At 38.4% G+C, this 15,827-nt stretch overlaps 1 protein-coding gene across 1 annotated transcript; it reads right to left on the bottom strand.

The window, feature by feature from the left end:
• Positions 1 to 412: 412 nt before the first annotated feature.
• LOC135475784 (uncharacterized) lies at positions 413 to 15,550 on the bottom strand. The gene is made up of 12 exons (XM_064755724.1): positions 15,394 to 15,550; positions 12,597 to 12,720; positions 11,801 to 11,928; positions 11,108 to 11,227; positions 9,842 to 9,921; positions 8,835 to 9,450; positions 7,911 to 7,984; positions 7,182 to 7,265; positions 4,634 to 4,766; positions 4,070 to 4,192; positions 3,052 to 3,182; positions 413 to 2,455 (listed from the first exon to the last, which is right to left on the bottom strand). The coding sequence occupies exons 1-12, from the start codon at positions 15,476 to 15,478 to the stop codon at positions 2,348 to 2,350; spliced, it is 1,806 nt and encodes a 601-aa protein (XP_064611794.1). The 5' UTR covers positions 15,479 to 15,550; the 3' UTR covers positions 413 to 2,347.
• Between the last annotated feature and the right edge of the window lie 277 nt (positions 15,551 to 15,827).

The raw sequence follows: 15,827 nt of genomic DNA, 5'->3' as shown, positions 1-15,827 counted from the left end.
GTAACATTGCTCCATTCCCCCCACACTCCCTATAATGGATTAATTGACCATTATCAACAGGCTAGACTTATTCACCCAATGACAGTTCGTTTAATGTGAAATCCCACATTTTAAAGTGAATTTTCTTCAAATTGAAAGAACTGACACTGCCACAAGACATATGCATCATAAGTGGCAAATCTTGCTCTGAAGCGGTTTCATTTTACACAAATTTCATGATGGAAAAGTGCCCAGATTAGACCACTGGCCATTGACAAGTAACCATGGTAACTGAGCAACACGTGTGACACAGAAGTTTGTTAGTAGAGCAAGGTAAATGTGTTAGCCGTATTAGTCCAGAGTTCTCATGTCTAAAGAACTTCAAATAATACAACTTAATATGGAGATGTCAACCACTTTAATAATGCCACAAATGCTTGATTTGACGATTACAGCTGATGGTTGTAACAATGTATCATTTGACACTCTTCATGTTTTACAAATATACTTGTGTATACTTTTGCTTGCTATTCACATATCCCAAGGCATCTGGGAAGAGCAAACCGTACAATTTGACAGTTACTTTCTTCAAATCAATTCTTTTATTTATTCATTCATTTATTCAAGACCCCAAGTAAAGTAGGGATACAGAATCCACGCCGATTGGTTAACAGCGAAGACAGGGTTTCCTGGGTTAAATCTTGCAGCCTTGGTCACACTTGAATAGATATACCATATCTAAAGTTTAGCTCTGCTAAGGCGTAGCCTGGACTTGCCCATCTCTATTCTGTATCCCTTTAAGGTGGGGTGGAATATAGAAAATTCCCAGACGAATTGAGGCTGGATGCCATGATTAGATTGACCAGAATGTGTGTATAAAAATAAATGAAGCTAGAGATTTCTTGTGCTGGCCACTTGATCAGATCTATTATAAGTTTATAAAATCATACATGTGATCAATTGTACAAAAAATACAAAAGAAATGGAATAATGCTCATGTGCAAAGTAGTAACAAAAAGAAGTACCAGTACTCAATATAAAAAAGAGTATAATATGGTATAACCATGAAACATACAAAGTACCGTGATTATTTTTATTATAATAACAGAAAATATTAAACCAATGATTAATACATGTAATATTTGTCTCAAAATTACCAATAAGAGATTTTAGTGTGCCACATGGCAGTGCCCATGTTGGGCTGCATGACCTTGCCCAGATTCTTCATTTCATAACTACCCTGGCAAGAGGGATGAAGTTCAGATAGAGGGCTCTGCTAGCAGTGACTTCAACCACCTGTTTGAGGAAATAACCCACATGTAAACTGCATGTGTTCGCACATGTACTCTACCTTTACATGCATTTAACCCTCCCCCCCCCCTCCCCTCAAAACAAAAAACATTAGGAAACTCTATTAATCATAGCTACTTAACATCAGGAAAATAAGGAGATATCTGAGTATTAAAAGGAGCAACATATACCTTAATGACCTAAAAATTTGACCTCAAAAAGAGCCTTTTTGAAGGCAAATAAATGTCACGAGATATTACTTCTGGTGTTAAAATTTACATTTTCCCAGTGGGATATCACCCCTTCCTTCCACACCCCTCTCCCGGAATCTGGCAAAATAAGCAAATTAGTCATGGGCGAGATTTTAGTTCATTTAGGGTATGCCCCCCCTCCCACTCATCTTCTAAATCTTATTAGTGGACAAAGGAAGTTGTTTTCTGAGTTGTGTAACAGGTCTACTGTTTAACAATATCATGTTCACATCACAGGCATAAGATGTTTATCACAAACAATGGCAATTGGACATGAACACAAATGTACTTAACTATATACATCAACATACAAGTACATGTACTTACCTATACATGTACATGAACATACATGTACTTAACTATACTTAACTACATGAACATACATGCATTTACCTATACTTAACTGTATAGGTATATACTTGTACTTAACTATAGGTCCACATAACTGTACTTATTATAACATGGACAGACATGTTCTTAAAGGCCTTTTACTGGCAAATTACTGAGTATTGAATGTGGCTCATATAAACATGACTAAGAGAACAATGAAGGGAGTCTTAAAATAAAATGAACAGCCTTTGCCGCATTGGAGTAGTGAAGAACCATTTCTGGTCAGAGGCATGCATTAACCTGAAAATACTTGTTCTTCAAACAATAAGGTCTGGAATGTTTGTAGTAAAGGTTAAATATTTCAGAACACCCTTTTAAAGGACTTGAGCCACTCAAAGGTTCAAACAAATTTAGGTAAATAAAAATGCAAAGATGTGAATTTGTTTGAAAAGAGTTGACCACATGACCATACTGTGGGTGGTACAGTTCATGTGATGTCACGCCAACAAGGGTGTTCTCTCATTATGCGGAAGGCTTTCTCTCGGGGTTTCTTCTCGAAAATCCTCTGACAAATTGAGACTTCTAAAGGATAACAGCAGCATGATCTGAAATGACACAAACAGACGAGTAGGCCTTTAATAGCCACATTGAGACTGCAGGATAACAGAAAAATGATCTGACATGACTGAAACAGACTAGGCCTAAGTCACACCAAAAGATAACACAGACATGATCTAAACTGTCTGACCAACATCCCAAAAGTGAAATATTTGAATATGGCATTTAACAAAATCAAATAAACTGATAATCAATGTGCCCAAACACTCTCAAATACAGGTAACACTAGTCCAGCTGCCTGCTTAAAGTGGCCGCCTTAAAGTTGGGAGACCTGGGATCAAACCTGGGTCAGGTCATAGTAAAAACTTTAAAAATGGTACTTGTTGCTGTCGCTCTTGGCACTCAGCACTGAGAGGTTAGAGCAAGAAAACAGGACTGGTAGGACTGGTGTTAGTATAATGTGACTGAGTGGGTTGTCATATCAGATGTCCTTGGCATGATACTTCAGCGGCAGAAGCACTTTCAATTGGCTGCATGAACTCGCCCTGCCACAAGAAGACACAGTGCATGAACTCTTGCACCCATGACCCTGACCGTCAATCCTGAGAACATTTTACCTGTAATTATGGTAATTATCACTTACCAGAGCAACAGTGATGAGCCCCAGCATCACCCCCAGCATGATGTACGGCCAGGGTAGGGCAGAGCCTGCCCAGAGTGGGCCCATGATGGTAGCTACCCCTGACACACTCCGACGCAATCCTTGACTAAAACCTGAAAGAGCAATTTTCATTACAAATCAAAAACCATGACCAAGTTAATACTTTGTTGGCAGATTTAACAACAGAAATGCCACAGTCTAGTTCAAATGCAACTTCCACTCACAAGAATGGAATCACTTTTTGTGAATCCATCGGGAAGAAATCTGAATAAAACGTACGTGTAGGTCAGGAGATCTCGGGCCAATTCCACACAGCCATTTCATTTGAAATACAGTTTTAAAGCTTATTTTTGAGCTTTAGAAATTAAACTGTTAAGTCCGAAACGGCTTTGTGGAATTCGGGGCCAGCATGACGAGTTCTCTGTGGGCTTGAGTGACCATGGCTTACTGCTACTTCAGCAATACTGCTGCCATATTTCAGCATGGTTTTAAGATTTATTCTCAAAAATTTAGAGTATAATTACTGTTTTTCACCTGTAGTTTGGTATGTAAAAATGTACTTTCAGAGGCACATCAAGGCCTAAAATATAATACTTTTGATTCCAAAAATTAAGAGCAAATCGGGGCAAGCTGACAGACACACATGTGAAATTGTGGTGATATTTAACTGGATTCAAACTTTTTAGCTTAGCTGAGCACTTTTCTCTTCGCCACTGCAGCTCGCAAGATTTTGAGTATGAAACTTGAGAGATACCAAACAAGTTGGATATTTTCCTCATTGCCTCTAATAGCAAAAAAAAAAAAAAAGTAAAAACTGCATGTCAACGAATTAAAGACCACGTTGGCGTTCGCTGTGAGCCTAAGTAACCCTGGATGAATCCATCATCATTATCAAGAAAATGTGTTACCTGAAAATTGCTAAACAGGTGATTTACACTATAGTAACCAAATTTTACCTTTCGTGTCCAAAATCAAACCCTTCATAGCTTTGTGGTCTTACCTTGTGTTTCTTTGTGAGTTACTTTGGAATACAGCGACACACTACACACAATGAGGAAAGGAAGTGAAAATATGTCCAGTATCAAACCAACAATAAACTTGGGCAAATTCTGCTTCATTTCACCTGAAAACAGCCGAAAAACAGAAACATTGGAATTGTTTAGGCATTGCAAGGAATTACACACAAATGTAAATGCAAGTACATAACTCTGATTTGAGCTGTAGTGTGATTAAGCTGATTGACTATCAATAACTGAGACATATGAGGTACAGTTAAAAAATGGTATGGGACAAGGAATCTAGCTCTCGCTGTTTTGAGAAGCCTTGTTGACAATAGGTGGTCAACCACTTATCTTCCCCCAATATGCTGGCATATCCTTACTTCCCGCCTGGGAATGTTAATCAGTAACTTGCTAAAGGTTGGTGGTTTACCCCCAAGGCACTTCGGTTTCCTTCAGCTTTAACAGTCATCGCCTTTGTACAAGTGAATAATTTCTCCGTATGGCATTGGACAACAATCGCATTAATAAACAGATCACAACACACTGTCTGATTTCTGTCTTACCTGGCACAGCATTAGGTATAACCCAAATCAGCCAGGCATTGGCTATGGTCAGGACTGTACATCCAATGAGAATCATGGTTCTATCCTGTAACCTACTGCTTAACCAGCGCACCAGAAAAAATACTGCTATGATCTGTAAAAGCAATGCAAAAGACCAAAATGTGAAGGAGATGAGAATTCTTTCCTCCTAACTTAGCCTCCTAAATAAATCTTGTCCACAACTCAAATACCTAAAGTTTAATATTTTAAAGGTGACACAATTTTGTTTGATTCTGGTTTATTCATCCCATAGAGTCACAAGATTTTTTTGTGAAGTTTGATTCATTTGTTAATTAGAAAAATCGAAGTGTAAGCATCCAAATTATTTTCTTATGGCTTTTATGTGCTTTTGAAAGTGCATTTTAAAATGGAAACTCACATGCGAACCATGGCATATGAACACATATACATAGTAAATGACCTAAAGTTCTGTCCTGGGACTCGGAAAGTGTACCCAGAATTCACTTGTGGTTCTTACTGACTGGACGCCCTGGGAGAGCACCAGGGGTGGTCAGAGGATTATATGGACAGCTCAAATATCTAAATAACAAGCTCCCGCTTCACTGAGCAGTTTGCCTATGCTCCTACCACTAACAGTTCATGTTTTCCTTAGTCTTAATCATGATTTTAGTACATGCACTTCGCAACAGGTTTTATTATTGTTATTTTGTGATAAATGGGAATTTGAGAGAAAACTCAGTGGAGATTCAGTGTGACTATCCAGTAGGCCTACCTTTACGCATAACCAATACCCGTTTTTAACCTGCTGGGCTCTCCGTATACAAAGCTGTAGCAGAATTTAGCACACCGCGAATCCATACTTGCAAACTAGGCTTACCAGCAGACAAGATGAAGATGTCAAATTGCGATCAAAGCAACACTTACACACGAGTGTTTACACTGCTGCAGCTAAACATTTCTTGTCCATTGTGGTGTAATCTGAACGACTGTTGACTTCCGCCAATATTTTGTAACCATGAATACTTAATTTACTAAATATTTAATCGAGTCCCCTCAGATGAGATTTTAGTCATACACATTGGTTTTATCAACATGCCACTCACTATCACAGGATTAAATTTCCATCTGTCTCTGCCTATGGATCACAAGATTTTTGCTGGGGAAAGGCAAAACAATAATTTTTTTCTGTTGTTGATGACGCATACATCATGTCAAGGCAAAACTATATATTTATTTTATTTATAAAGCTGGTGGCAGTGTTGCGCAAACTCCTAATGTGGTAACTGGAACAATTCTGGTTTTCTGATATGCCGGATTCACACACAGTGCTACTGAAAAGGGGTAAAAGTAAATTGTGGTAGTTTTTCAAAAAACCTTGCATGGAACATGTTTTCTGTATTCAATGGAGATTCCCAATATAAAAACCCATAGAAGGAACTCTTCAGCAATAAGAGGAAAGTTCTGACTGACACACTAAATTACAATTACATGGACAAGGGAAGCTGATAGATGTTTCTCAGTGAAATTCCTTTTAAGCTTACATACACTTGTACAGATATTCATTGCATAGTGAGAGCTCACCAGGTAACGGTGTGAGGTGACTTCCACGTTCTTCATTGGTTCTTCTGCAGTCTACATTGAGCATGTACATTCCTTGTTTGGCGTGGTCATGCTTTCACAGAGTGTTTGGAATTTGAAAGTTTGTAATAGACATCGACTGTCTTATATTTTCTTTGATTACATTCATGGGTATATTGGGTGGGCATAAAAGATGGACTGTACTTTGACACTCAATATCTCCGAAACCCTCTTACGTCAGCTTCTAAAAATTCACACACTCAAAAGCCATTATGTCCTAAGAATACAGACCAAATTTCAATTTCATCCTTTAAGATTTCTGTTCATGGGACCAAAATCAAAATAGAGTCAAAAATGCATGTTCCTGACATTTCAAAATGATGTTCTACCTTGTTTGACTTGAAAAGACGATCAATTCCTTGTCCGATGCAGAGAAAACCATCTTGATTCAGCAAAACTTGTGCCTATCTGGCGGAAGGGTTTCTCTGACACAAGAGCCGGACAATTTTTCCAGACGACACTTCACCGACGCGTGTCACACAAGTGCAGCCGTGTTCTACTCGTGACACCTGACAGGTGATGCAAGTGACTTGATTGATAGAGCTCTCTGATCAGTGAAGGTAGATTTAGAAGACCGGATTGTGTCAGGTTTGCGAGAAGAAATGGTAATGCTTTGTGAATCTGTTGGAAATACAAGTTTAAAACTGCACATGCGACTTTGTTTGTGTACGCAAGTATGCAATAGTGGGGTGTCATGATGTCTACTGTTTTTGGTGGCATGCACTCGCCCTGGCACAAGAAGACACATGCAGTGTAAGTACACAAACCTTATGACTCCTCGTCATATCGTCATACCTATCATAATTACTGGCCTACACTACAGGCCTATGTATAATCAACACTCCTAATGATTCCTCATTATCATATGATGTAAAACCCCAGGCTTACATACACCGATACCATTACATACCTGTGCCCCGGCTCCACAATACATAATACTGTTCTCTAACTCTCCCCAGTTCAAATATGTCTTGGTCAAAGGGGTTATCATAGTCTGAAACGAGAGTAAAAATCCAAACAAACCTCTATGGTATCATCTATTTCATGTTTTATATTACAACGATTTGTAAGAGTTGGAATTTAGCTATATGGTATGTCACGTAGCTATATGTAGGTAAGAAAGTAGCTAAGAGAACCAGCCATCTATTTTCTATATATCTTAATTTGTATAAAAAATTCCTATCAAGAGTTCATCTGCTCAAGTGTTCATCTGCTCAAGTGTTCATCTGCTCAAGTGTTCATCTGCTCAATTATAAGGGGATTAAGCCAGTCGGGCTTCAGCCCCTATTGAAATCGTTAGGATTATAAGGGGGTTCAAGTCTACGTAAGTGTTGGAAACTTCCTACCATCAAAAACATGTAGAAAATCTTGTTATGACGATGACCAGTCAAATGACACAAGCTTAGCAATACATTGATCTGTACCTACCACCAAAAACATGTGAAAAATCTCACTATAAAGATAGCTACCAAAACGGCACAAGTTCACCTTCTGCCAAAAACTTGTGCAAAATCTCACTGAAATCCACCAAAATGGAACAAGCTTAGCAACACATTGATCTGATCCACCAGGCACAGCAGCCAGAGCTGGAGACCCAAGAACAATATTAACTCCAGATCAAAACTTAAGTTTGACTTACCTCCAGGGCCACCTGGTTGAAGAAGCTGATAAACTGTATGCCCAACAGCACAACAACTGGCTCTCTCATGTACTCTGAAACAACACAATATACACACTGTCATACCAAGTAGGGTACACTGTGAATGTATCAGTGGGTCATTTTACTCCCATAATATTTATATTTTAAAATCTTTTTACCATGGGACAACAAAATTACACACACTCCAGCATGAAACCAGATTTAACCGTCAGTAATACCATAATTCTGTGGTGTCATTCAAATATCAGGCTGAATTTTGAGCAATATTCATATTGCCACACTGTTGCAGATGTTATACTTAGGTTCTGACAGTGACGAACATTCCTGTTTTCAGCGTCACATGGGGCACAGTCTATTATCTTACACCTCATCAGATGCACAGATATTAATATGTAGGAGTATTTTTCATAAATTGATCTTCATATTTTTCACCCATCAATATTGGTGTAATGGTTGAAGGATTTCACTACATGGGTCAGACCAGGATTTGAACTCGGGTCTCAGCGGCCGAAGTCCAGCGCTCCACCAGCTAGATTTAAAGGGAAATTCCCACTAACTAGCTACTGCTAGTATAAACACTGGAAAGTTGCTCCTGATACACTCCTTAATTAAATCCTTCTCCTCTCCACAGACACACCCACGTTCACAGGCCCAGAGGCCTAGAGCCCCACGCTTCTTGGAACATGTTTGGTCACATTACCACTGTAATGGTCGAAGGATTTAACTAAGTGGGTCACACCAAAATTCAAAACTTGGGTCTCAGTCCAGCGTTCTACCAACTGAGCCAAAAGGGAAATTCCCACTAGCTAGTGCTAATATAAGCACTGGAAAGTTTGTGAACACTGCCTATTAATTTCGCCATGTCAGAAGTTTTCTGGTTTCATTAGATTTATTTATTGTTACCATTGTAATAGTATCTCCAGGGGTAACTGACTCTCCCATGTGACTTGGCCTCCTCTCGTGTCCCGCTCCTGATGATGGGCGTGTCCTCAGCATTTCCACCTTCAGTCTGTCGCTCACACGAGTTCACAGACCCGTAGGATCGGGCAATTTCTGATGTCCTCTCCTCTTGACACGAATGAGGGCGTGCATTCTCAACACTGAATGGCCTGGAGTCATTTTCTGAAGAGACGTACATGTATCTCTCCGCAGACTCTATCAGTTCAGAGCTATTCTGCCAGTCCTCATACTCCAGCCAGGCAGGTTTAAAAGCTATGTTTTGTGGACATGAGGAAGTAGAGTGTGAGCCGTCCAGCGGCTTATGAAGGCCTGTGTGGTCCTGGGTTGGGGCGCTACGGCAAACTCCTGACACTGTCCCATTCTGATTGGCAGAGGACTGGGGAGGCTTTAATCTGTCAATCACCTGCGTGGATTGTCCAGGCGACTGATTGGTCGAGACGTTTACGATGACACTGGAGGAAGACAGGGTGTCGTTCTCTGCAGCAGCTAGAGCCGAGAGCTCTGAGTAGCCACATAATATCAGCAGTTGTAAGAGGGTCCACAGCAATGCCATAAAAGCCTGTTGTGTTCAAAACTTGGTATCAAATCACTTTAGGTTAATGTCATTCACCATTTCATCGCGATTACATGTAGGTGGGTTCTGAAACTTATAGTATACTAAACATTAAAATTCAGCAATTAAAAGTTTACTCCTTCTTTTAAAAAAAAAATTCATAGGTGAACAGATTTTGAAAATATGGAAATAGTTAATTGATTCTTTTATCAACATCTTTAATAGTACAGATTTAATAAAATCTTGAACGTTTCAATTTTGAGCGACATTGTCAAGTTCAGTAAGTACAACATGGTCAGACACCTAAATGACCAGAGGATGTACAAGGACTCTAAAAAATGTGCCAAATAACAAACTCAGTTGTACACGTTTGTACACTAATAACAGCCGTACTTACCCCAGGAGAGGTGTATTTGTCCACAAGAAAAGGTCCTATATAAAAATGAAGCTCTCTTAGGAACAAATTAAACCCGGGCCCTGAAAAACATATGTACAAATACATACTTTAAAAGAAAAGACAACAAATAATATAATTGGAGTAACATAAGAACAGGATTCTTCAGTACGGTATGAAACATCAATCAAATAAATAAATAAAGGAAGAGGGATGAAAACATACCTAAACGGTCACTGACAGACATTTTTTTCTGACATGTCTGGTAACTCTTCAAATCTACTTCTACTATAGAATTCCTACAAAACCATGGGAAGCACCATTCTAGAGTATTAGGAAAAATGATGTTTCATCAGTCTTAGCCCACTCATATGGTTAATAGGCAAAGCAGGGTTTGGGTGATACGAGAGGAAACAGACGTGGGGGCTATCGACTCTCTCAAGGGTTATGCTAAACTTCCTCTGGGGAGTCGTCGATGCAAATATGCATTTGGTCTAGTGTTGTCTTTTCTTTTAATACATGTTCTCCGTCTGTTTGTTTGATTAGGATTCATGGTTTACATATTTTTTAGACCCAGTGTGAATACAAACAGCATTTTGTAGCAAGACAGGCTTAATGCTGTGATAATAGTTAAATTACCTCAATGAAAGCTTATGCTGGAAATGACAAACACGACTATTAAGCCTGCAAGCACATCACACCATCACAAGACAAATTAAGGTATTTCACCTTAAGTTCACCATTTTTCAACTGACATATTCTGATTCTGATTGATAGCGCCACTTTTTTGTGAAGCTTGATTAATTTTTTATCCAAAAAAAAAAAAAGTGTTGGTATCATTTTAGGATTACTGTCTTCCTGAAAGTGCATTTTTGTTGGCAAAACTGTAGTTTAAATAAAATATTCTATGTATGAGTGAGTTAGTGCTTGAGGTTAAACGTCGTACTTAACAATTATTCAGTCAAAAGATGATAAAGGAGTCCTTACAGTGTATGTAATATGCCTCCTCATTGCAAGGTGGATTTCCACTGCTCTTTTATTTAGTGCTGCTGCACTGAGACAGCTTACCCAAGGCAAGCAAACTGCCCAGCCCGAGCCATTATACTGATATGGGTCAACCAGTCGTTGCACTACCCCCTTCATGCTCAATGCCAAGCGAGGAAGTTACAACTTTTAAGGTCTTAAGTGTGACCTGACCCAGGATTGAGCCTGGATCTGCCGCCCCTGAAGCGGACGCTGTACCGACAAAGTGGGACCAGTTCAGCTCACCTATGAGGAGTCCAAATTGTCGTATAGCGATGAACATGGACAGCACACCCGTCCTCTTCTGAGCGCTTGTCACACGAGCCAGCTCTGCCACCAGAGTCGCTTCTGCTCCTGCTCCCACACCTGACAATTCCAGGTAACAATAAACTGACCTTGAACTTCTTCTTACTCCTCTTAATACAACAGCTAACTTTTACAAAACCATTTCATAGAATTTTGGTAACGCTACATGTAGAATACAGATTTAGTTGCTGTGTCAGATGAATGTAAATTCTTCATCTATTTATTGATCAGTTTAATTAATTGATCACCTAATTTAAATTTCTGAATCAAATTTCGAATTCCTAAAAATATTATCCATACAATTTAGGGGTCAAATTTTTGTGTGGAGAAAACTTCAATATATAAATGACCTAAAATATCCCCCATTATTTAGCAGGATTCTATGATCTTAGAATGATGATGTGATGTTGGTCTGAAAGTTAGGATGATATTCTAGTGGAAAAGTTTCAGAGCGAAAAAAATATTTTAAGATACCTCTCTTATATATCTCAAATGCATGTTTTGGGGCAACATTTTAGCGTCATTTAGCGCAAATGAAATCTTTTTTGCACAAATTCTATGATAATGAATTGATACTATTAAATTAATACTCATCTCATTCTTTTCCATCTTGAAATTAACCTGCACTATTACCTGATACTAATCGGCTACCAAAGAGGAACCACTTGGAGATGCCCAGAAAGTACATTATGTTGCCCCCAATCTCCCAACAGTTTGCAAACAACAGAATTATCTTTGTCCTCCTGGTTACATCAGACCACCTGAAATGATGACAGCAAACGATGACCTTAGCGAATCAACCACAAAATTGCCATAATAATACTTCACAGATGGTCCACACACCACTGTTTTGTTTGTTTATTTAGTATCTGTCACATCACAATAGTGTCAATCTTCTTGACCATGTAGAAAACTGTCCAAATGTTGACATACTGATTGTGCTGCCTCACTGAAGCACTTTGCTCTGCCCCCCCCCCCCTCAAACCAAACAAAAAAAAAATAATAATATTAATCATAAAGTAATAGAGAATATATCACATTCAATTCTATCACATTGTCTTGTTATCAAGCCAATCAAGTGTAGAGTATCATTTGTGTAGAAACCCTAAGAACTGATTTTTCCGTGTGGTATGTACATGTGTATGGCATCCAGGGATATAAATTAACAGATGACACAGGCAGATGAAGCAGTATTTATTTATTTTTTAGACTGTGGCTTAACACCATACTCAATTACATCTTTCACTTATGCGATTGCAGCCAGTTTTATAGTGTATTACAGTGACACATCTTCAACAATTGTATGCACGTGTCATTTTGTCATGTTTGGGTATTACCTTAACCATCACATTCTTACACATGAATGCACCCATTCTAACAACAGATGTTTGACAAATAATATGTCAAATGCTCTAATTAACAATATTACCTGCCCATCAAGGGTCCTGAGAACAGTCCAGAAAAACAGAAAGCTGCCAGCATAAGGCCCAGGAAGTATTCTTGTGCATGGAACCGACTTTCTATGTAAAGCCACATGGTAGGTAAAATAACAGCTGGAAACAGAAGATTTAATATTAATCACATTGCACAGAGTGACATATATCCTTGTTTCAGTCTGATATCAAACACATGTACCATATCAGTTAATAAAAACACAACTTAACCATGAGTTTGTTTTTCATGACACTTCATGGTTAAAATATGAAGCCCGGAGCTGTAGTGGAAGACAGCATTAAAAATCTCAGTTCACTGTCACGATATATTAAATGTCAGACCTTCACTAGAATATAAAAACACCAAGTAGGTCTCAGTAGGGAACAATGTAATTTTTTGTAACATTTCTCTTTCTTCTCATATGCACTCCACTGTGTAGAACTGGGCACCTGTCATATTTAACTCCACAGGGAATGTGTCACTTACCTTTGAGACAACTTGCACACATTTAGTGTTGGTTACACACTGAATCCCAAAGCCATCTTATTGTACAAAAATGTCAAAACCTACACTGACAAATAAGGCTATACCAATAATCCTGCTGTTCAAACTTTTTAATCGAGAAGTCAAACTGATGCCAGCCATATTTCATACTCAAATCTCAGGCAAGGCATATGCTGGTGGTTCAAAAATTTCGTTGAGACTTCTTTTGTACTTTTTTCTTAGCCTTTTTAACCAAATATCAGCATACTTCGGTCATTGGATTTCATCTTGAACTGTCAAACAGCCAACTCGTACTTTGCAGAAGGTTAAAATTCAAAGCATGATGCATGAACAGAGCTGGATTACATTCAGCTAAAAGATGTTTTACCAATGTACACACAAGAGGACTTATGACATTATGACAGCATACATTAAGGAAAGCAAATTTTCCTGCTGGACTACATAGCAAGAGCTGCCAGAGTGTATTAAAGTAAAAGAGAGCTGAAATATGGAGTAAGATTCATCATACAGACAACTGAAAACATTGCATAAAATTACTTTCGTTTATTTATTTATTTTTTTTGATTTTGTTAAGAGTGTTGACAGGCATTCAAATATCTGAAAACTATGGTGGGCTTCATGAGCCATAACGACGGTATGTAGGTACTCTGACATCACATCATCTTTTCTTCCTGATGTTCACCAGAAAAAAGGAATTTTTGGGAGCATTATTTCAGTAATCTTTCATACATGGGTAAAAACAAGTTAGTCCAGTATTCAGTGTCATGATAGAGCTGAAAAAAAATTCCTGTGACGTCAGAGTTCCTAACCTCTGATAGTATGGTCCATAAAGCACACCCTAGAATTCAAATGTTTGAGCTCCCTTAACTCTTTTCACAAAAATCTAAAAAAATAAATAAAAGTATATCTGTGTATAGTTTTAAGTGGTCTATTTAGTGATGCCCACTTCAATTTTAGAGGTCTTTTCCTTTAAGTAGAGAACTGTCCGATTAATCTTAAAAAAGAAACTTCTGGGTCAGTCTCACTTTTGAATGACTTGATATTTGTCTCTTATTTTCACCCCAAATTTGCGATTTCATAAAGAAAAAGGTATATACATATACACCGGTATGCACAGAATCAGTATTCTCTCCTCTTTTTAAAAATGACACAGATTTGTTCACTGAATACCCAAAATTCGCAATACGGGACATTTTTTTGAAGGAAAATTTACTGCTCAGTGAAGTATTTTGCCAGTCGCTGTGGCTGTTGTCCGTTTGACCTTTTCATCAGACAAATAGGATTGTCTTAGTTACTTCCTTTTACCTTCAGATAATCAGACTGTATCCATATATCTGATGCATAATTTTCAAACTGATTTAATTTATTAGTCTATATAGATACTTTACAGTGAATCAGACCATGCATGCAGTGTCGGGTAAGCACTTTTCATCGCATTAAAATTGGCTCGACAAAGCTGTACAGTGAGCTGCACTGAGCACGGGAATTTCCAGCTTTTGTTGCAGGAATGTAATGTAATGTTAACACGGTCTCTTCTCTGTTTTGGGTAAACTATCGATTTTGAGAGGTGGAACATCATGGATATGTAAACATACATGTATAATTTAAGAGTTAATCTCTCTCTCCCAAGATGTATGTATTATGTCGTAGGTATTGTTTGATTCCCAACTAGTTATCTAGTTTGAAAGTGGGAAAATGATCACTAAGCTCATTTAACCTACAATCAAACTATGGAACTAAAGTTCTCTTCATATAGCTTGGTCACGACTTAAATTACACTGGGTATAAAATTGACTGATTCCAGAGAGGAAGCCAGCATGACCTGGACTTGAACTCACAGCGACTGCATTGGGGAGAGGTCTTGGGTCATTCCGCTGCGCTAGTGCGGTAACCAACTGAACCATGGAGGCAACAAAATATGCTGATTAAAGTACCTTCTATTTCAGACTATTACACAGTGAGAGATGCATGGCCATCTGATTTAGTGGCCCGGAACTGACTTATATATTGTATATACAATATATCTGTGTAAGACTGACTGAGAATCAACCAATTTCACTTTTTTTCAGGGTTTGTAAGTTTAATTGATCGAGTTTGCTGTCACATGGTAGAGGGACAACAATCCATTGAAGAATCTGCTTTTTTGATTTGTATCAATCTGGTCTGCACAACAACGTAAGATTCTCACAATTTCTAATGTCGTTATCCAATGTTTCAACTGCATTGAAAAACGAAAGAAACTTTTTGAGCCAGTTTGACTTTGACATCTGACAGCACCGACGACTCACCATATTCGATTCCGCCTAACAGAAACACCATTCCAATGACAAAATACGTCAACTGTTTTCTTCGACGAACACTCAGAATAGCCATGATTAAAGGGGGCGCTTGTCATATCACCAGCACCTCCACAAAACCTAAGTCACTGACATTCTTCAGGGTGATCGTAAATTATGTCGTCTGCAACAATGTAAACAGTTTCACTTCCGCAATCTCCTTGGATTCGGGATTTTACACCGGTTTGTACCAAAATTAGAAATACTGTATGAATTAAACGAAATACGGATTTCCGTGAAAGAATTCTTTATTTGTTTTTCAGCATTAGAAGTTAATAACGATTTAATTTAGTGGCTTTACGGGTATGAACTTTGGGGAAAATGTCTTACATATACTATAAGAGGCCTACTTGAGATCTGGACATGATCTTTTCAGTTATCACAGG

This window comes from Liolophura sinensis, chromosome 9 (assembly GCF_032854445.1).
Source record: "Liolophura sinensis isolate JHLJ2023 chromosome 9, CUHK_Ljap_v2, whole genome shotgun sequence".
Classification (NCBI taxonomy): domain Eukaryota; kingdom Metazoa; phylum Mollusca; class Polyplacophora; order Chitonida; family Chitonidae; genus Liolophura; species Liolophura sinensis.
This window is presented reverse-complemented; position numbering and strand designations above follow the sequence as displayed.